Source organism: Staurois parvus, unplaced genomic scaffold (genome assembly GCF_062004578.1).
Source record: "Staurois parvus isolate SC_StPar_1 unplaced genomic scaffold, SC_StPar_1.0 ptg000714l, whole genome shotgun sequence".
Taxonomy (NCBI): Eukaryota; Metazoa; Chordata; class Amphibia; order Anura; family Ranidae; genus Staurois; species Staurois parvus.
The window spans coordinates 4,326,372-4,347,959 of NW_028318510.1; the positions used below are offsets into that span (position 1 = coordinate 4,326,372).

At 48.9% G+C, this 21,588-nt stretch overlaps 1 protein-coding gene across 1 annotated transcript in view; it reads left to right on the top strand.

The window, feature by feature from the left end:
- SREK1 (splicing regulatory glutamic acid and lysine rich protein 1) overlaps window positions 1-21,588 on the top strand; it is a 114,988-nt gene that overhangs the window by 12,596 nt on the left and 80,804 nt on the right. Inside the window, exon 2 of the mRNA XM_089653474.1 lies at window positions 17,104-17,237. Coding sequence (XP_089509600.1) covers window positions 17,104-17,237 — 134 coding nt within the window. The remainder of the gene's footprint in view (window positions 1-17,103; window positions 17,238-21,588) is intronic.

Sequence of the window (21,588 nt, forward strand, 5' to 3'; positions counted from 1 at the left end):
TCTGCTGCCATGTGCCACTTTCAGGTCTCTTCACACTGCTGGTGTGTTTAAATTTTTTGACATAGGGTGCAGGCAGATTACGGGCCTCACATAGCTGCTGCCAGGCCCCTAATCTGCCATGGGCCCCTATATACCACCTCCTCCTGCTGCTGCCAGGTCCAGAGTCTCTCATGGGTCCCTGTACGGCCTCCCATTGCTGCTGTCTCCATCGCCACACTCTGCTGCCATGTGCCACTTTCAGGTCTCTTCACACTGCTGGTGTGTTAAATTTTTTGACATAGGGTGCTGCAAGATAACGGGCCTCACATAGCTGCTGCCAGGCCCCTAATCAGCCATGGGCCCCTATACCGCCTCCTCCTGCTGCTGCCAGGTCCAGAGTCTCTCATGCCATGTGCACTTTCAGGTCTCTTCACACTGCTGGTGTGTTAAATTTTTTGACATAGGGTGCTGGCAGATTACGGGCCTCCCATAGCTGCTGCCAGGCCCCTAATCTGCCATGGGCCCCTATATACCGCCTCCTCATGCTGCTGCCAAGTCCAGAGTCTGTCATGGTCCCTGTACGGCCTCCCATTGCTGCTGTCTCCATCGCCACACTCTGCTGCCATGTGCCACTTTCAGGTCTCTTCACACTGCTGGTGTGTTTAATTTTTTGACATAGGGTGCAGGCAGATTACGGGCCTCACATAGCTGCTGCCAGGCCCCTATCTGCCATGGGCCCCTATATACCGCCTCCTCATGCTGCTGCCAAGTCCAGAGTCTGTCATGGTCCCTGTACGGCCTCCCATGCTGCTGTCTCCATCGCCACACTCTGCTGCCATGTGCCACTTTCAGTCTCTTCACACTGCTGGTGTGTTAAATTTTTTGACATAGGTTGCAGGCAGATTACGGGCCTCACATAGCTGCTGCCAGGCCCCTAATCTGCCATGGGCCCCTATATACCGCCTCCTCATGCTGCTGCCAAGTCCAGAGTCTGTCATGGTCCCTGTACGGCCTCCCATTGCTGCTGTCTCCATCGCCACACTCTGCTGCCATGTGCCACTTTCAGGTCTCTTCACACTGCTGGTGTGTTTAATTTTTTGACATAGGTTGCAGGCAGATTACGGGCCTCACATAGCTGCTGCCAGGCCCCTAATCTGCCATGGGCCCCTATATACCGCCTCCTCATGCTGCTGCCAAGTCCAGAGTCTGTCATGGTCCCTGTACGGCCTCCCATTGCTGCTGTCTCCATCGCCACACTCTGCTGCCATGTGCCACTTTCAGGTCTCTTCACACTGCTGGTGTGTTTAATTTTTTGACATAGGTTGCAGGCAGATTACGGGCCTCACATAGCTGCTGCCAGGCCCCTAATCTGCCATGGGCCCCTATATACCGCCTCCTCATGCTGCTGCCAAGTCTAGAGTCTCTCATGGTCCCTGTACGGCCTCCCATTGCTGCTGTCTCCATCGCCACACTCTGCTGCCATGTGCCACTTTCAGGTCTCTTCACACTGCTGGTGTGTTTAATTTTTTGACATAGGGTGCAGGCAGATTACGGGCCTCACATAGCTGCTGCCAGGCCCCTAATCTGCCATGGGCCCCTATATACCGCCTCCTCATGCTGCTGCCAAGTCTAGAGTCTCTCATGGGTCCCTGTACGGCCTCCCATTGCTGCTGTCTCCATCGCCACACTCTGCTGCCATGTGCCACTTTCAGGTCTCTTCACACTGCTGGTGTGTTAAATTTTTTGACATAGGGTGCAGGCAGATTACGGGCCTCACATAGCTGCTGCCAGGCCCCTAATCTGCCATGGGCCCCTATATACCGCCTCCTCATGCTGCTGCCAAGTCCAGAGTCTGTCATGGTCCCTGTACGGCCTCCCATTGCTGCTGTCTCCATCGCCACACTCTGCTGCCATGTGCCACTTTCAGGTCTCTCACACTGCTGGTGTGTTAAATTTTTTGACATAGGTTGCAGGCAGATTACGGGCCTCAACATAGCTGCTGCCAGGCCCCTAATCTGCCATGGGCCCCTATATACCGCTCCTCATGCTGCTGCCAAGTCCAGAGTCTGTCATGGTCCCTGTACGGCCTCCCATTGCTGCTGTCTCCATCGCCACACTCTGCTGCCATGTGCCACTTTCAGGTCTCTTCACACTGCTGGTGTGTTAAATTTTTTGACATAGGGTGCAGGCAGATTACGGGCCTCACATAGCTGCTGCCAGGCCCCTAATCTGCCATGGGCCCCTATATACCACCTCCTCCTGCTGCTGCCAGGTCCAGAGTCTCTCATGGGTCCCTGTACGGCCTCCCATTGCTGCTGTCTCCATCGCCACACTCTGCTGCCATGTGCCACTTTCAGGTCTCTTCACACTGCTGGTGTGTTAAATTTTTTGACATAGGGTGCTGCAAGATAACGGGCCTCACATAGCTGCTGCCAGGCCCCTAATCAGCCATGGGCCCCTATACCGCCTCCTCCTGCTGCTGCCAGGTCCAGAGTCTCTCATGCCATGTGCCACTTTCAGGTCTCTTCACACTGCTGGTGTGTTAAATTTTTTGACATAGGGTGCTGGCAGATTACGGGCCTCACATAGCTGCTGCCAGGCCCCTAATCTGCCATGGGCCCCTATATACCGCCTCCTCATGCTGCTGCCAAGTCCAGAGTCTGTCATGGTCCCTGTACGGCCTCCCATTGCTGCTGTCTCCATCGCCACACTCTGCTGCCATGTGCCACTTTCAGGTCTCTTCACACTGCTGGTGTGTTTAATTTTTTGACATAGGGTGCAGGCAGATTACGGGCCTCACATAGCTGCTGCCAGGCCCCTAATCTGCCATGGGCCCCTATATACCGCCTCCTCATGCTGCTGCCAAGTCTAGAGTCTCTCATGGGTCCCTGTACGGCCTCCCATTGCTGCTGTCTCCATCGCCACACTCTGCTGCCATGTGCCACTTTCAGGTCTCTTCACACTGCTGGTGTGTTAAATTTTTTGACATAGGGTGCAGGCAGATTACGGGCCTCACATAGCTGCTGCCAGGCCCCTAATCTGCCATGGGCCCCTATATACCGCCTCCTCATGCTGCTGCCAAGTCCAGAGTCTGTCATGGTCCCTGTACGGCCTCCCATTGCTGCTGTCTCCATCGCCACACTCTGCTGCCATGTGCCACTTTCAGGTCTCTTCACACTGCTGGTGTGTTAAATTTTTTGACATAGGTTGCAGGCAGATTACGGGCCTCACATAGCTGCTGCCAGGCCCCTAATCTGCCATGGGCCCCTATATACCGCCTCCTCATGCTGCTGCCAAGTCCAGAGTCTGTCATGGTCCCTGTACGGCCTCCCATTGCTGCTGTCTCCATCGCCACACTCTGCTGCCATGTGCCACTTTCAGGTCTCTTCACACTGCTGGTGTGTTAAATTTTTTGACATAGGGTGCAGGCAGATTACGGGCCTCACATAGCTGCTGCCAGGCCCCTAATCTGCCATGGGCCCCTATATACCGCCTCCTCATGCTGCTGCCAAGTCCAGAGTCTGTCATGGTCCCTGTACGGCCTCCCATTGCTGCTGTCTCCATCGCCACACTCTGCTGCCATGTGCCACTTTCAGGTCTCTTCACACTGCTGGTGTGTTTAATTTTTTGACATAGGGTGCAGGCAGATTACGGGCCTCACATAGCTGCTGCCAGGCCCCTAATCTGCCATGGGCCCCTATATACCGCCTCCTCATGCTGCTGCCAAGTCTAGAGTCTCTCATGGGTCCCTGTACGGCCTCCCATTGCTGCTGTCTCCATCGCCACACTCTGCTGCCATGTGCCACTTTCAGGTCTCTTCACACTGCTGGTGTGTTTAATTTTTTGACATAGGGTGCAGGCAGATTACGGGCCTCACATAGCTGCTGCCAGGCCCCTAATCTGCCATGGGCCCCTATATACCGCCTCCTCATGCTGCTGCCAAGTCTAGAGTCTCTCATGGGTCCCTGTACGGCCTCCCATTGCTGCTGTCTCCATCGCCACACTCTGCTGCCATGTGCCACTTTCAGGTCTCTTCACACTGCTGGTGTGTTAAATTTTTTGACATAGGGTGCAGGCAGATTACGGGCCTCACATAGCTGCTGCCAGGCCCCTAATCTGCCATGGGCCCCTATATACCGCCTCCTCATGCTGCTGCCAAGTCCAGAGTCTGTCATGGTCCCTGTACGGCCTCCCATTGCTGCTGTCTCCATCGCCACACTCTGCTGCCATGTGCCACTTTCAGGTCTCTTCACACTGCTGGTGTGTTAAATTTTTTGACATAGGTTGCAGGCAGATTACGGGCCTCACATAGCTGCTGCCAGGCCCCTAATCTGCCATGGGCCCCTATATACCGCCTCCTCATGCTGCTGCCAAGTCCAGAGTCTGTCATGGTCCCTGTACGGCCTCCCATTGCTGCTGTCTCCATCGCCACACTCTGCTGCCATGTGCCACTTTCAGGTCTCTTCACACTGCTGGTGTGTTAAATTTTTTGACATAGGGTGCAGGCAGATTACGGGCCTCACATAGCTGCTGCCAGGCCCCTAATCTGCCATGGGCCCCTATATACCGCCTCCTCATGCTGCTGCCAAGTCCAGAGTCTGTCATGGTCCCTGTACGGCCTCCCATTGCTGCTGTCTCCATCGCCACACTCTGCTGCCATGTGCCACTTTCAGGTCTCTTCACACTGCTGGTGTGTTTAATTTTTTGACATAGGGTGCAGGCAGATTACGGGCCTCACATAGCTGCTGCCAGGCCCCTAATCTGCCATGGGCCCCTATATACCGCCTCCTCATGCTGCTGCCAAGTCTAGAGTCTCTCATGGGTCCCTGTACGGCCTCCCATTGCTGCTGTCTCCATCGCCACACTCTGCTGCCATGTGCCACTTTCAGGTCTCTTCACACTGCTGGTGTGTTTAATTTTTTTGACATAGGGTGCAGGCAGATTACGGGCCTCACATAGCTGCTGCCAGGCCCCTAATCTGCCATGGGCCCCTATATACCGCCTCCTCATGCTGCTGCCAAGTCTAGAGTCTCTCATGGGTCCCTGTACGGCCTCCCATTGCTGCTGTCTCCATCGCCACACTCTGCTGCCATGTGCCACTTTCAGGTCTCTTCACACTGCTGGTGTGTTAAATTTTTTGACATAGGGTGCAGGCAGATTACGGGCCTCACATAGCTGCTGCCAGGCCCCTAATCTGCCATGGGCCCCTATATACCGCCTCCTCATGCTGCTGCCAAGTCCAGAGTCTGTCATGGTCCCTGTACGGCCTCCCATTGCTGCTGTCTCCATCGCCACACTCTGCTGCCATGTGCCACTTTCAGGTCTCTTCACACTGCTGGTGTGTTAAATTTTTTGACATAGGTTGCAGGCAGATTACGGGCCTCACATAGCTGCTGCCAGGCCCCTAATCTGCCATGGGCCCCTATATACCGCCTCCTCATGCTGCTGCCAAGTCCAGAGTCTGTCATGGTCCCTGTACGGCCTCCCATTGCTGCTGTCTCCATCGCCACACTCTGCTGCCATGTGCCACTTTCAGGTCTCTTCACACTGCTGGTGTGTTAAATTTTTTGACATAGGGTGCAGGCAGATTACGGGCCTCACATAGCTGCTGCCAGGCCCCTAATCTGCCATGGGCCCCTATATACCGCCTCCTCATGCTGCTGCCAAGTCCAGAGTCTGTCATGGTCCCTGTACGGCCTCCCATTGCTGCTGTCTCCATCGCCACACTCTGCTGCCATGTGCCACTTTCAGGTCTCTTCACACTGCTGGTGTGTTTAATTTTTTGACATAGGGTGCAGGCAGATTACGGGCCTCACATAGCTGCTGCCAGGCCCCTAATCTGCCATAGGCCCCTATATACCGCCTCCTCATGCTGCTGCCAGGTCCAGAGTCTCTCATGGGTCCCTGTACGGCCTCCCATTGCTGCTTTCTCCATCGCCACACTCTGCCATGTGCCACTTTCAGGTCTCCTCACACACTGCTGGTGTGTTGAATTTTTTGACATAGGGTGCTGGCAGATTACGGGCCTCCCATAGCTGCTGCCAGGCCCCTAATCTGCCATGGGCCCCTATATACCGCCTCCTCATGCTGCTGCCAAGTCCAGAGTCTGTCATGGGTCCCTGTACGGCCTCCCATTGCTGCTGTCTCCATCGCCACACTCTGCCATGTGCCACTTTCAGGTCTCCTCACACACTGCTGGTGTGTAGAATTTTTTGACATAGGGTGCTGGCAGATTACGGGCCTCCCATAGCTGCTGCCAGGCCCCTAATCTGCCATGGGCCCCTATATACCGCCTCCTCATGCTGCTGCCAAGTCCAGAGTCTGTCATGGGTCCCTGTACGGCCTCCCATTGCTGCTGTCTCCATCGCCACACTCTGCCATGTGCCACTTTCAGGTCTCCTCACACTGCTGGTGTGTTGAATTTTTTGACATAGGGTGCTGGCAGATTACGGGCCTCCTATAGCTGCTGCCAGGCCCCTAATCTGCCATGGGCCCCTATATACCGCCTCCTCATGCTGCTGCCAAGTTCAGAGTCTGTCATGGGTCCCTGTACGGCCTCCCATTGCTGCTGTCTCCATCGCCACACTCTGCCATGTGCCACTTTCAGGTCTCCTCACACTGCTGGTGTGTTGAATTTTTTGACATAGGGTGCTGGCAGATTACGGGCCTCCTATAGCTGCTGCCAGGCCCCTAATCTGCCATAAGCCCCTATATACCGCCTCCTCATGCTGCTGCCAAGTCCAGAGTCTGTCATGGGTCCCTGTACGGCCTCCCATTGCTGCTGTCTCCATCGCCACACTCTGCCATGTGCCACTTTCAGGTCTCCTCACACACTGCTGGTGTGTTGAATTTTTTGACATAGGGTGCTGGCAGATTACGGGCCTCCTATAGCTGCTGCCAGGCCCCTAATCTGCCGTAGGCCCCTATATACCGCCTCCTCATGCTGCTGCCAGGTCCAGAGTCTCTCATGGGTCCCTGTACGGCCTCCCATTGCTGCTGTCTCCATCGCCACACTCTGCCATGTGCCACTTTCAGGTCTCCTCACACTGCTGGTGTGTTCCATTTTTTGTCATAGGGTGCTGGCAGATTATGGGCCTCCCATAACTGCTGCCAGGCCCCTAATCTGCCATGGGCCCCTATACCGACTCCTCATGCTGTGACGTTGCAACAAGGTGGAATTCAACCCTACATATGTTAGACCGCCTTTACGAACAGCAAAAGGCCATCACAGATTTCCTGATGTTAAAAGCAGATAAAGGTACTCCCTGTGTAACTTAGATGTCAGCCATTGGCAGCTCATGCGTGACACCTGCGCTTGCTCAGGCCCTTTGAGGAGGCCACGCTATTCGTGAGTCGGCAGGACTATGGGATGAACGACGTCATTCCTCTGTTGCACGTCCTGGAACAAATGCTGTTAACAATGGCTGGTCAGGGTGCGGTAGACGTGGCGCACAGATCTCAACGCCACATGGCCCCTGTGGGGGCAGGACTGGAAGAAGAGGAGGAGGTAGAGGAGGACATTGGTGCTCAGGAATTATTGAGTGAAATGGGTGGTTTTTCCACTCAGCGGACAGGAGTGGAGGAGCAGGAGCATCTGGTAGAGGAGGAGGAAGAGGAGACAGAGGACCTAGACGCACCGTGGCAGTATGCTGTGGAGATGGAGGCAGGGAGTCCCTCGCATTCCTTGGCACAAATGGCCCATAGCATGCTCGGTTGCTTGCGTAGCGACAGCCGAATAATAACCATCAGACAGAGGGATGACTTTTGGCTGTCCACCTTGTTGGACCCTCGCTACCGTTCAAAAATGGTGGCCTTTTTCACACCTGCTGAGAGGGAGGCCAAAATAACGTACTATAAAAAACACCTATGTAGTCAGCTGGTCTCTGCCTGTCTGCGCCAACGTCCATCCTCAGACACTGTGGGCCCTGTGCGCTCGTGTTCCGCTGCCATGGCAGCAGGGGAGGGGTGGGGTGGTAGGAGCAGTGGCAGCTCCACCAGCAGCGGCTGCCTCAGTCTGCAGTCGATGATGAGTAGCTTTCTTCACCAGCGCAGTGAGGAAACTACTAACCAGCCGCAGCAGCAGCAGCAGCATCAGGTGGACCTGGAGCAGGACCTCAAACAACAGGCTTAGGCCTACTTGGACAGCACCCTGCCAACCGAGGTAGACAATCCCCTTGACTACTGGGCAACGAAACTTGACCTTTGGCCCCAACTAGCTGAATTTGCCCTTGAAAGGCTGTCATGCCCGGCCAGTAGCGTGGCATCGGAGCGCGTGTTTAGTGCGGCAGGAGGTATTGCAACTCCGCGGAGGACACGACTGTCCACCCAAAGTGTGGAGAGACTCACGTTTGTGAAAATGAATCAGGCGTGGATTAGTCTGGATTTCAAACCACCAGTTCCTGACACAACTGACTAAATCCGCCATGAATCATGCCCCAAACATGTGCCACTTTCAGGTCTCCTCACACTGCTGGTGTGTTCCATTTTTTGTCATAGGGTGCTGGCAGATTACGGGCCTCCCATAGCTGCTGCCAGGCCCCTAATCTGCCATGGGCCCCTATACCGCCTCCTCATGCTGCTGCCAAGTCCAGAGTCTCTCATGGGTCCCTGTACGGCCTCCCATTGCTGCTGCCTCCATCGCCACACTCTGCCATGTGCCACTTTCAGGTCTCCTCACACTGCTGGTGTGTTCCATTTTTTGTCATAGGGTGCTGGCAGATTACGGGCCTCCCATAGCTGCTGCCAGGCCCCTAATCTGCCATGGGCCCCTATACCGCCTCCTCATGCTGCTGCCAGGTCCAGAGTCTCTCATGGGTCCCTGTACGGCCTCCCATTGCTGCTGTCTCCATCGCCACACTCTGCCATGTGCCACTTTCAGGTCTCCTCACACTGCTGGTGGGTTCCATTTTTTGTCATAGGGTGCTGGCAGATTACGGGCCTCCCATAGCTGCTGCCAGGCCCGTAATCTGCCATGGGCCCCCGTACCGACTCCTCATGCTGCTGCCAGGCCCGTAATCTGTCATGGGCCACTGTTGTCGCTTGTTGGCATATTCCGCTCGTTCAGATGCTCCTTCTCCTGCTACTCCTCTTCACGGATTCCGTCAGCAGTCTTTCTTGGAATCCGTTTCCAAGAGACAACAGTTTGCGAGCACGCACCCGACGGTGCAGAAGCTGAACGTCCTCCTGTCCAAGTTGCTGCTGCCAGGCTCGTAATCTGTCATGCGCCCCTGTACCGCCTCCTCATGCTGCTGCCAGGTCCAGAGTGTGTCATGGGCCCCCGTACCGACTCCTCATGCTGCTGCCAGGCCCGTAATCTGTCATGGGCCCCTGTACCGCCTCCCCATGCTGCTGCCAGGTCCAGAGTGTGTCATGGGTCCCTGTACGGCCTCCCATTGCTGCTGCCAGGCCCGTAATCTGCCATGGGCCCCTGTACCGACTCCTCATGCTGCTGCCAGGCCCGTAATCTGTCATGGGCCCCTGTACCGCCTCCTCATGCTGCTGCCAGGTCCAGAGTGTGTCATGGGTCCCTGTACGGCCTCCCATTGCTGCTGTCTCTATCGCCACACTCTGCCATGTGCCACTTTCAGGTCTCCTCACACTGCTGGTGGTTTCCATTTTTGTCATAGGGTGCTGTATGGCCTCCCATTGCTGCTGCCTCCACCGCCACACTGTGGCTCCACACTCTGGTTTTGGCCCCGTGACTGCCCAAATGAGTGAAGTGTGCGGTGATTCTAAGATCGACGGCACTCATCTGCATGTCATACTGACTGACAGTATTATTTCTCTTCCCCAGCAGACTCCAAGGGCATTTAAATTAAAGGTACAGTGTTCTGCACTAATATTAAGTCTCTCTGAAGCCTAGAAACACCCTTTTTTAAGTTAAATTCACAGCGAATTTATTCGACTCGAATCGAATATTGTCCACGAATTCGCCGAATCAGTCGAATCGAATTTTTCATTTCTTCGCTCATCTCTAGCAGATATGGAACGGTTAGTAAGGTGGAGGAGTCTGGCAGCAGCATTAATGATGGACTGTAGAGGGGATAGCCTGCGATGAGGTAGGCCAATGAGGAGGGAGTGACAATAGTCAAGGTGAGATATAACAAGGGAGTGAATAAGTTGCTTAGTGGTTTCAGAGGTTAAGAACGGCCATATCTAGGAGATGTTGACAGTGTTTGGATTTGGGGCTGAAAGGACAGATGGGAGTCCAGGATTACACCTAGTACCCTGGCATGAGGGGAGGGACTGATGGTTGTATTATTGATCTGGATGGAGAAGTCAGGGGAGGGGGCATGGGCTGAAGGGAATAGTATGAGCTCCATTTGGAAAGATTTAGTTTGAGGAAGTGAAGTGACATCCATGCTGATATGTCGCTTAGTAGGTTAGTAATGCGAGAAGAGACTGAAGGGGTGAGGTGAGGGGTATAAAGATAGATTTGTGTGTCATTAGCATAGAGATGGTACTTAAAGCCATGGGAGTTTATCAAGTGACCAAGGGAGGAGGTGTAGATGGAGAAGAGAAGGGGTCCAAGGACAGAACCTTGAGGGACCCCTACAGAAAGAGGAAGTGGAGAGGAGGAGGCAGAGTTATAGGTAACACTGAAGGAGCACTGCGATAGGTAGGAGGAGAAGAGGGAGAGTGGAGTTTTTTGAGGAGGTGGGAATGGTCAACAGTATCAAAAACCGCAAAGAGGTCAAGTAGTAAGAGTACGGAGTAGTGGCCATTGGTTTTTGCAGTTAGTAGATCATTAGTGAGTTTTAGTAGGGCAGTTTCAGTGGGGTGAGTGAAAGCCAGACTGTAAATAGTCAAGAAGGTTGTCGTCAGTGAGGTAGGAGCTCAGGCGATTGTAGACTAAGTCTTCTAAGAGTTTAGAAGTAAACAGGAGCAGGGAGATGGGTCTTAAGTTGTTGAGGTTGGTGGGGTCCAGGGAGGGCTTTTTAAGTATGGGAGTGATGTGCGCATGCTTTAGAGGGGAGGGGAAGGCACTGTTAGAGAGGGAGAGAATGAAGATGTGAGTGAGGGAGCGTAGGATGGAAGAAGAGGGTGACCGTAGTAGTTGTGAGGGGACAGGATCCAGGGGGCAGGTGGTGAGATGGGCTTCTGAGAAAACCTTAGTGACCTCTTCGGTAGTAGCAAGGTCAAAAGAGGAAAGTGTTGAGGGAGGTTTAGTATAAGGTATGCTAAGTGGGATGGATGTCTGTGCAGTGGTGATGCCCCTACGAATTGCGTCAATCTTGTTTTTGAAATGATTTGCAATCTCTTAAGCAGTGAGTGAGGTACTGGGTGGAGGTGGAGAAAGTAGAGAGTTAAAAGTAGACAAGAGACGAGGACTGGATGACAAGCTATTGATGAGAGTGACAAAGTAGGCTTGTTTGGCAGCATGGAGGGAGGAATTGTATGTTAAGACATCAGATTTATATCAGGTGAATGCTTGGTAATATTTGGTCTTACGCCACATTCGCTCCAGTGCTCGATTTCTGGTGTTGTCAGTCTGCCAAGGTTGTAATGGTCGTGGCCTGATGGTGTACAGTGCTGTGTAGGTAAGCGCAGATACTGATGGTGGTACTGTATACATCCAATTGGAGAATACCTGTGGTCTGCACCATCCACAAGACTGCAGGTGGTGCCCAGGCTATGATATACAGTTGTGCTTACCCTTGGAGCATGTATACAGGATGTACGGCCTGGTGTGAGAATCTAATACAAGTAAAGCTTCATCCACTTCAGTGAAGAGGCCTGGTGCTCCACTGGCTTCAGAGCTCCTAAGTCAGTGGAGCGTTGTGAAAATGAATGGTAGTCAAGAAGAAAAAAAAGCTGAAAGTAGAGCACGGCTATGTGACTTGTTAGTCACCTAGCTTGCTCTTTCATATCACAGTTTGCATTTTATGAATGGGCTGCAAAATGCAGGCTGTGTGATTGAGTATGGTGCAGAAGTTAACGGAGGATGACCTGTGTTTTCTACCCACTGTTATAAATTGCTCCGTTTGTGGCTTGTTTTAGACATTCACTGCCTGAATTTGAGAAGGGATAGGCTGAATTGTGAGGTGTAGCTGGGTGGCAGAGCAGGCATCATTCATCTCAACATACTTTGTTCTGAAAATGGAAGGAGGCAGGTGACAAATACTTGAACAGCAATTGGAGCCAATTAGATGATCGGCAGAAACCATAATGTGTATGGCTACCTTTAGTGGGACACCACATGCTCAGTACTATGGCCTGCTTGTTTTGTATGAATGGCTGTGCTGTGTAAACATCGGTTAGCTACTTCCTCCGGGTGGATGTCATATTTAAGTGGTTATACCATAATGATGCTTGCAGCCACAGGCATCATCCTGGTATCCAAATTTTCAGTTGGCGATTGCCTTGATTTGAGTGGCTTTACAGCAATTGCTTCTACAGGCGGCGGAAGGGGGCGCCCCCCCAATAGCTGCCTTTCCTGGACTCCAACTGCTGGTGGCATCTAGTATACTGCACAGAGAGAGGAACTGATGCTGTTCTTCCCTCTCCGTGAGATCAGAAATTGGAAGCGATGAGGATTTTGTCACTTCCAGTTTCAGAGGAGAGAGATGGGGTCTAAAAGACACAGCAAACCATGGTCCAATGGGCTCAACTGCACTTGGGTAATCCAGAATCCTGTTTTACCTCTCTGGTACAGCCACCAAACTTCATTGGACTTCAGTATTCCCCTCACGTGGAAAGTAAAGTCACTCACCTGGTGGACCAACAAGCAGATGTTGGAGCATGGAAGGAAATGGGAATAATCCAATCCAACAAAAATTACAACAGGTGCAAGCGCATGGTGATGGGGTACACGTGGAAGACTGCTTAGCTCAGGAAAAATGGGACCCGGAAACATCAGGAAGTTCCTTGAATTTCAGAGAATTGATGGAGGTTTACAAAGCTCTGATGTCCTTTCAAAAAAAGAATTAAACAGGAAAGGAAATACAAGTCCTGTTGGACATCATAACAGTTGCATACCTAAACAGATAAGGAGGCACCAGGTCACCAAAGCTAATGGAAGTATCAGACTCTTAAGCTGGGTAGAAGAAAACTTAATGTCAATTACAACAGTCCATTAGAAGGGGCATCTGAATTCTTTAGCAGACAAAGTCGAGAAGAAATAAGCCAGTCGGATTGGTGCTTCAGCCATTTACCCAAATCTGCAGCACACCTTCCATATACCTTTTCGCCAACAGAGGAAATACGAAACTCAGAAAATATTTCTGCCTACAAAGAGACCCTTGAAGCGCAGGCACAGACTTGTTGGCTCATGCATGGGAAGGAGAGCTCATCTACGCCTTTCCACCTTTCAGACTCCCAAGAGTCTTGCAGAAGATACAGACGTCTCAAACCAGTCATCTTCCATTTCCTATTCTGGCCAGAAAGGTCGTGGTTCTCTCTCCTGAGGAAGCCAAGCTAGGCGGACCGCTGGATGTTTACACTTTGGAAGGACCTTCTAGCACGGGGGGGTACTATACCCACACCCAGAGAGACTGTCACTTGAGGCTTGGCTTCTGAGCTGGAAAGGTTAGCTAGAAAAGGGTTATCTGAGAAGGTGGTCTCCACCGTTCTAAGTGGATGGGAAAAGTCCACAAATGCCGTTACGGCTTTAGAAGTGCCTATTCTAAATGCAGTTCTCAAATTCTTACAAGTAGGAGCAGATAGGAATTTAGCAGCTAGCACACTTAAAGTCCAATTAGATGCGTTATCTAATTTTCTGGAGTTGAAGTTAGCAGAGGACCCGCTGATCATCAGATTCACTAGGGCCATCACCAGACGTAGGAACCCATACAGACCCAAGTTTCCCACCTGGGATTTAGGAACTTAAGAAGCTTTCAATAGGAACCTTTTGAACTTCTGGACAAATGCTGAAATATTTATCCTTCTAAACCACCCTCTTAGTAGCCCTGGTCTCAGCTTGTAGAATCAGTGAATTGCAAGCGCTGTCAGTAATAGAGCCCTATTGCACAATTCTATTGGATAAAATTATCCTCAACCTGGATCCAGCATTCCTACCAAAAGTCACGTCAGACTTTCACAGAACAGAAGAAATCGTAATCCCGTCTTCGTGGAAACCCAAGCAACACCAAAGAAGAGGATTATAACAAAATCAATGAGAAGGTGCCTCATTGCGTATATCGAGTTCACAAAAGACTGGAGAAATTCTTCCAGCCTCTTTATCTTATTCCAGGGACCAAGAAAGGGCTCTAAAGCCTCCAAAGGCACCATTGCAAGGTGGTTAAGGGAAGCTATTTCAGAAGGCTACAGAACTGCAGCACTAACACTACCACCTAGCTTGAAGGCACTCTCAACTAGAGCCACCGCAGCTTCATGGGCCGAGGCAGCTGGAGCCTCCCCTGGTCAGATCTGCAAAGCCACAACATGGTCTGGCTTCAACACGTTCGCCAGACACTACGGATTAGACCTAGCCTCCAGCAAGGAACAAACATTTGACAGAAAGGACGTCCAAGCAGAAGTCCCGCCCTAATGTACATATTTCTATTCAATCCTCTCATGTTGAAGCTGTCCTGGAAGATGACTTGGGAAAATGCAGTTATTTATCTGTTAACTGTATTTCCAGAAATCTTCCAGGACAGCGTAATTTCCTCACGATTAGTATATAATTATGCCCTTGTGTTAGTCATGTATGGGCTATTTGTGCTGTTACTACTGTTATATTTATGCTCTCTCCTTGATGTTCGGTTATATTTCTATACTGAGGACCCCAGGGATGGAAAGGCTTATTAGAAAAAGTGGATCATGTGTTTCCTGGTGGAAGGAGCCTATCTCTCATGTTGAAGCTGTCCTGGAAGATTCCTGGAAATTCAGTTAACAGATAAATAACTACTACTATAATAGCGTTTTCTAGCCAAAAAAGTTGATTTTTACATGTATGTGAGAAGTTTCAGAATTCGCCTGTATTGAGGTAGTTAACCAGATGTGATCTCGTCCTTTTGAGTCCCCAAGTTTTAAATAATTCTGCAACCTTACTGAATAAACATTTATATTTATCTTCTATAGACTTAGTGCAAGGCCCTTGTCAGACCAATTATCCTTTCTTTGGCAGGTAATTGCTTACCAGCAAGGGAGGATTGGTTGAGAGTTGCATTGCTAGTCCTTCCTTTGAGGGAGAGATGCCATAGAAGCAGGCGAGTGGCTTCTTTGCTCTTTTCACGATCCTGTCCACTGTGATATGGGCCTTAAAATGGTTCTAAACAGTTTTTTGTTTTGTTTTTTTTTGTTTTTTTTTAGCTTAAGGCATTAAAGCAGAAATCTACCCAAAAGGGGAAGTTTTAATCATCTGCCTCCATCCCTCCCTCCCTCCACTGCCACTTTAGCATTTTTTGGAGGGAGGGGGAGCAAGTATCTGGTTTTGACAGGTACTCGCTCCCGCTTCCAGGTCAGCTCACCGTGGCGATGTGCGTTGAAGGTTTGCATCAAACCCAGTAGCCTTCTGGAACACTTCACAGCTCCCAGAAGATTGCGGCCCATTCTCAAAGTGCAGTGTGCTTCTCACATGCGCAGTAGGAAGCCAGCTGTGAAGCTGCAAGGCTTCATTTCTGGTTTCCTTTTCTGAAGATCTTGGCGCTAGCACCGAAGCTGACTGAAGAATCAGCTCGGGTGAGACTTTGCTGGAACAGGTAAGTGACCTTAAATTAAAATTCGCAGTCACAGTACTTGTAGCTGCTGATTTAAATTTTTAGGGGGGAGCACTGAGCTCCTCTTTAAAGTGGTTCTAAATGCTGAAAGTTATCTTAATGCATCCTTCTGAGTGCATCTCCCATTCACACACAGAGCCGGCTTGGGAGCGAGCTCACATGAGTGCCCTGATAGCAAGGATCTTGCTATGGTGGGCACTTGGCATAGGGGGAGGAGCCAGGAGTGCCTGTGGGGGACCCTGGAAAAGGAGGACTGGTGCTAAGTGTAAATATGACACATTTATTTTTTAAAAATGTGTTTACATTCACTTTAAGGTAAAAATAAGACCTTGCACTGCCTGCTACCTCCAACTTCCTAACACTTACCTGAGTCCTTTGTTGATCCAGTGCTGTGCCCTGCTGCAGGCCATATTTCCCTTCTTCCTGTTCTCACAGGCTTTGCTGATGGCAGCGGGAGCTGTTAGCTTCTGCTGCAGTCAGTCAAACCCAGAGAGCAGGGGGTGGGGCCAAGACTGTGTGTGTGTGTCTATGGGCACACAAGGTCTGAATCAGGAGCGAGCCTGCTCGTCTGCCCCCATGGCAAGTGGCTTGCTATGGAGGCAGTCACAGAAGAGTAGGAGCCACAATCGCTGGTGAGGGACCACAGAAAAGGAGTTTCGGGACTGCTTTGTGAAATACCAGTGCACAGAGCAGGTAAGTATAAACCAGTTTATTGTAATTGAAAAAAAAAGGGATTCCTCCATCCATGCTGTTTTATGTGGATAGGGGAATCTGTTAGATGGGGTTTTTTTTGTTTTTTGTTTTTTTTTGTTCAGCCTGCACAAAAGAAATCCATGGGTGTATGGCCAGCTTTAGTATGTCCTCGGATGACTGTAGCTTGGAGTCAGAGGAGAGAGGTTGCCCTTTCAGCTGCCTGGTCTCTTGCTGATGATGCAGAGTTTCCAGCTATTAAATAATTATATCTTATGAAACAGAGCTGTTTAAAGCCATACTCCAGGCAATATAAATCCCATTTTCCCCACCCCTTTTAACCCATAATGCAAGATTTCTGTGTCCCATGTGCCGATTCCTCCTCCATTTCTGATGACTTGTTATCTGTTCGACTTTATCTGCTCAGCTATTCTTATTGTTAGTGTATTTGGCCCAAGACAATTCCTCTTCTTCCAATGTAGCCCAGGAAAGTTTGGACACCCGTGGTGTACAGGATTGTAAGGTAACCATTTTATTTAGTGACAGGTGCTTCGATTGGCATTCAGAGAGCTTTAAAGTGTCAAACTTTTGCCTCATTTTGAAGCAAGCGTAAATGAGGCCTTAGAAAATGTAAAGATATTATGTAGTACATGCAAGGATCTGAATGCTGCTCATCTACAATATTACCAGTTGATTTTGTTTTAGTAACTGCACTTTTGAATTGTTTGATATATGATCTGCCGTAGTGTTAATTATTCTTCCCTTTATTTTTCAGCAATGCACCACTTGCTTTTTCCTCCAAAGTATGTTATGTTAAGTTTCGTGAGCCATCAAGCGTTGGTGTGGCCCAGCATCTAACAAACACAGTATTTATTGACAGAGCTCTCATAGTAGTACCGTGTGCAGAAGGTTAGTATTAATGGTCCTTTCAGTCCCTTTAATAAAATTAGTTTTTTGTGCTGGTATAAAGGTAGCAACGTATTTGTGTGCAATTTCTTGGTTAGCCTGACCTCTCCTCTAGATGACAAAGTAGTTTTCCACTATGAAATGTCCTGTGTAATATCTGTATATGTCTTCTCTAAACAATTCCTGCATGGTGGCTATTGCATAATTAGGTACAGTCAGAGAATATCTCCATCCAACAGTAATGCTGGCCACACAAAGATTTTATTTTAGATTTATTAGATAAATGACCCTCACCAAGCACGAGGGTCTTCCTGAATGGACATATTTTGAATGCGATAATATATTAAGTTGTTGCTATTGATCTGACAGTTTCAGTTTGAAAAAAAAAAAAAAAGCTAAAACAAGTAAAAAAAAAAAAAAAACACGCTATATTTATTTATAACAGATACTTTTATATAGCGTCATCAATTTACGTAGCACTCTGCTTACACGTTTGCATTTCCCTTTGGTAACTTGGGCCGTAATAGATCAACATCTCATTCATAACAATGATCTTCATTTCTCCACAGTACCTGTCAGAGTAAATATTTCCTAAAAAATGACAATTGTATGACAAAATAAAGGTTTGGATATAATTGTGTACTGTGGGGAAAGAAGTGTCAGACCCATAGACAGCAGCAAAGTTTTCCTGATAAAATCTTTGTCTGTGGCCAGTATTGGAATACCGCATAACCTGAGGTTTTCTCAGCCTAATGAGTAAAATTACCCTTTTATCAGTGTGTCTGAAGAAATACCTGATGCCTATTGCTACCAGTCAAAATTCTCACTTTAATTTGTCATTGCTGTGAGATGAGACATGTTCTTTTAGACACTTTGATAAACTGTACTCAGTAATATTAGATGCTTACAGGCAAAACCATGGGATGAGCGATTGTGAAATATGTATCTCTTTTGTTGTAGGTATTATCTGTGACAGTTTTTAGCTTGTCTATTACTCAGTGCTTCTTTTGGCTTTCATTTATTTTGTTGCTAGCCTGCTTCTAATGTTAGCATGTGCAGTGCAGTCCTAGAACCCCATAACCAGTTCCTGCCATGTTAGACCTTACTGGCTGAAAACTGTTGTGTCTGTGTATCAATATTTGATCATTACACGAGGGTAAGAGCTAGCAATCAACAAGGTAGCATGATGAAAAAGTTTGTCTTTATTTGCAAAGCCTGCTTGCACAACAATGTTGTCAGATCAAGGCTGATTTTGCAGCTTAGGGCTCATGTACACGGGATGTTTGCGTTTTAGAAGCGTTTTTAAAAAATAACCTCAGGAGACCTTCCAAAATGCCCATAATGCACTGAAAAATAGTAAAAAATTAACTATTTCAGACATTTTGAGAGGAATAGAGCGAGCAGAAGCAGAGAGGAGCAGTATGTGTTGAGATGACCTGTCTTCTGGTTGTATTCACTATGGATCCCATCATGAGCATAATGCAGTACGTTCTACCATTTTTTCCTTCATGCGAAACCTGGAACTGACTGTGCTGGTGTACCGGGTCCATTTGAATACATGGAAAATGCTTTGCATGCATTTCTGATGATGAAAAAAGGTTCTGGACAGCATCTGGACATGGAACAGTTAAAAAACGCTTATAAACGAGGTTAACCACGTTTACACGCGGTTGGTGTTTGAAACGCCGGTAAAATCTACTCCTGAACGCAAGCTTGGTGCGTTAAAAAAAACGACTGTAAACTCAACTGCCTGTAAAAGACTGTAAACGATGATGTGTACATGGACACATAGGTAAACAGGGAGAGTTCAGGGGCTGCTGAAAAAAATGCTGAACAGCTCCTGAATATCAGTTTAGGAGCTGCAGTGTACATGGGCCCTTATCCTGACAAGTTTAGTGATGTTACATTTGACTACCATTACAACGCAATGAAAGGAAGAAAGTGCCTGTCCTTGTGAGATATCCTTGTCTCCTCGTTCCAACGTTCTTTGCTGCTGCAAAGAGACACTGGGAATCCCCTGTTGTAAGTGCTTGTGAGTATAAATGGGATGAAAACTAAACCACTGCTACCAGTATAGCTCCACAAATGACCAAAGTCCCTTTTTGGAGTAAGGGTTTTTACTCCATCAGGATTTTGCTTCTTGTATCGCTATGAGAATCCCTCACTTCCTGTTCAGGTGACACGTTTTAAACCGGAAGAGTACAAAGTCTCTTCCATGGGGTTCACAGACCGCAATTAAAAAAGAACTTAAAGGGTAAGTTCACCTTATTTTAAATGTTACACCCATATTCAGGGTGTAATATGTTACAAAAGGAATGACCCCTGCATACAAGTACATTATGAAAGGCTTACCTTAGAACAAAACCCTCCAGCAGCACTCTGTCACTGCTGGCAGGGTTTCCATCTTCACCCGGTCTTCCTTCCAGGTTCGTGGGCTCTGGCCGCTTGGTTGGCTGCGCCAGGATGAGGTGAGTCTTGGCCATGGTACGGAGCTCTGAAGAAATGTCACGGGTATGCCATTCCTTCAGAGCTCATGCGCCGGTGACGTCATTGGCTGCAGGGACACTGAATATCTTGGTGCACGTTTAGGAGATATTCCTTGTACCTACAGGTAAGCTTTATTATAAGCATCCTGTAGGTACAAGTATCCAGTGGGAGGTTACTTCCACTGTAATAGTCAATTAAATTAATATTCAAAAAGATTTCAGTCAAGACTTAAGTTCTTCTATAGTGCTTATAGTGCGGAAACCCTGACATCTAGCAGCCAGTAATGCCTAAATTTAGAGAGAAACTGGAATGACAAAAACCATATACAGCCAAAGTGTTCAGATGTCTACAATGAAGAGAGAGGATATATGGATAAGGATGCCATGTGTAGTATTTGTGGGCTATATTCAGTCACAAGCTTTGCTAGAAGCCACTCCAGAGATTCATTACATGTTTTGTCATTGTTACCCCTTCCCCACCTGTTACTGGTTAAGGACACTGTCTGCTTCACAGCCGCCAGCCTCCTAGCAACCACTGTCTCCACTTCCCTTTTCCCACTATCATCACTGATTGGAGGCTGTTGGTTGTGAAGCCAACAGCGTCCTAAACTGCCAGTGACAAGTGTGGAGGGGACAAACGTGCCACTCTGCTACAGTGTGCAGAGACAGCCACTCTGTCTCGACGCCAAGTTAGGCCTCATTCACACCATATGCAGAGATGTCAGTTTTTCTGCACGCGTTCTGCAAGAGCACAAAGAAAAGGATTGTTCTCTATGTGCCCTATTCACACCACAACACTGGCATCATCTGTGGATTTTTTGTGCGCAGGTATCTGCAACGTGTGTGCAGTTTTCTGTGCGGAAAGAAAATTGTCGTGGCATCAACATTGTGGTGTGAACAGGGCACATAGAGAGCAATTGTCCTTCTTTCTGCTCTTGCAGAGAATTTATTACGTCAGTTTTTTTTCTGTACAGATATATGTAACAGCAGTGTTGAAACTGATGTAAACATGTGTCACTGCAAGTGAAATCTGCGTGTTTTTTTCTATAGGTTTTTATGCATGTATGGTGTGAACAAGGCCCTACAGCTGGTCTTAATTACCTCCCGTTTCATTATTTACCAACTGGAGGCAATTGGTTTTGAATCTGGTACAGTAAAAGTGGCGCTGTTAAGAACTACCTGACCCCTGGTTCACACATACAGTTGCAAGAAAAAGTATGTGAACCCCTTGGGATTAAGTGGATTTTTGCATGAATTGGGCATAAAATGTGCTCTGAACGTCATCTATGTCACAACAATAGAAGAACACAGTCTGCTGAACATAATACTACACAAACATTAGATGTTGCCATGGTTTAATTGCACATAACATGTAAACATTCACAGTGCAGGGAGGAAAAAGTATGTGAGGCCCTAGCTTAATAACTTCTCCCAGAGCTAATTGGAGCCAGGAGTGAGCCAACCTTGACTCCAATCAGTGTGATGATATTGGATGTGTTGCTGACAGCTGTCCTGCCCTTAAAAAAACACACACCTGTTTTGGGTTTACTGGTTTCAAGAAGCACTATCTGATGCGAACCATGCCTCGCAGAAAAGAGCTCTCAGAAGACCTACGATCAAGAATTGTTGACTTGCATGAAGCTGGAAAGGGTTACAAAAGTATCTCCAAAAGCCTTGATGTTCATGTGTTCACGGTAAGACAGACTGTCTACAAATGGAGAAAGTTTAGCACTGTTGCTACTCTCCCTAGGCATGGTCGTCTTGTAAAAATGACTGCAAGAGCACAGCGCAGAATGCTGCATGAGGTAAAGAAGAATCCCAGAGTGTCAGCTAAAGACCTACAGAAATCTCTGGCACATGCTAACATT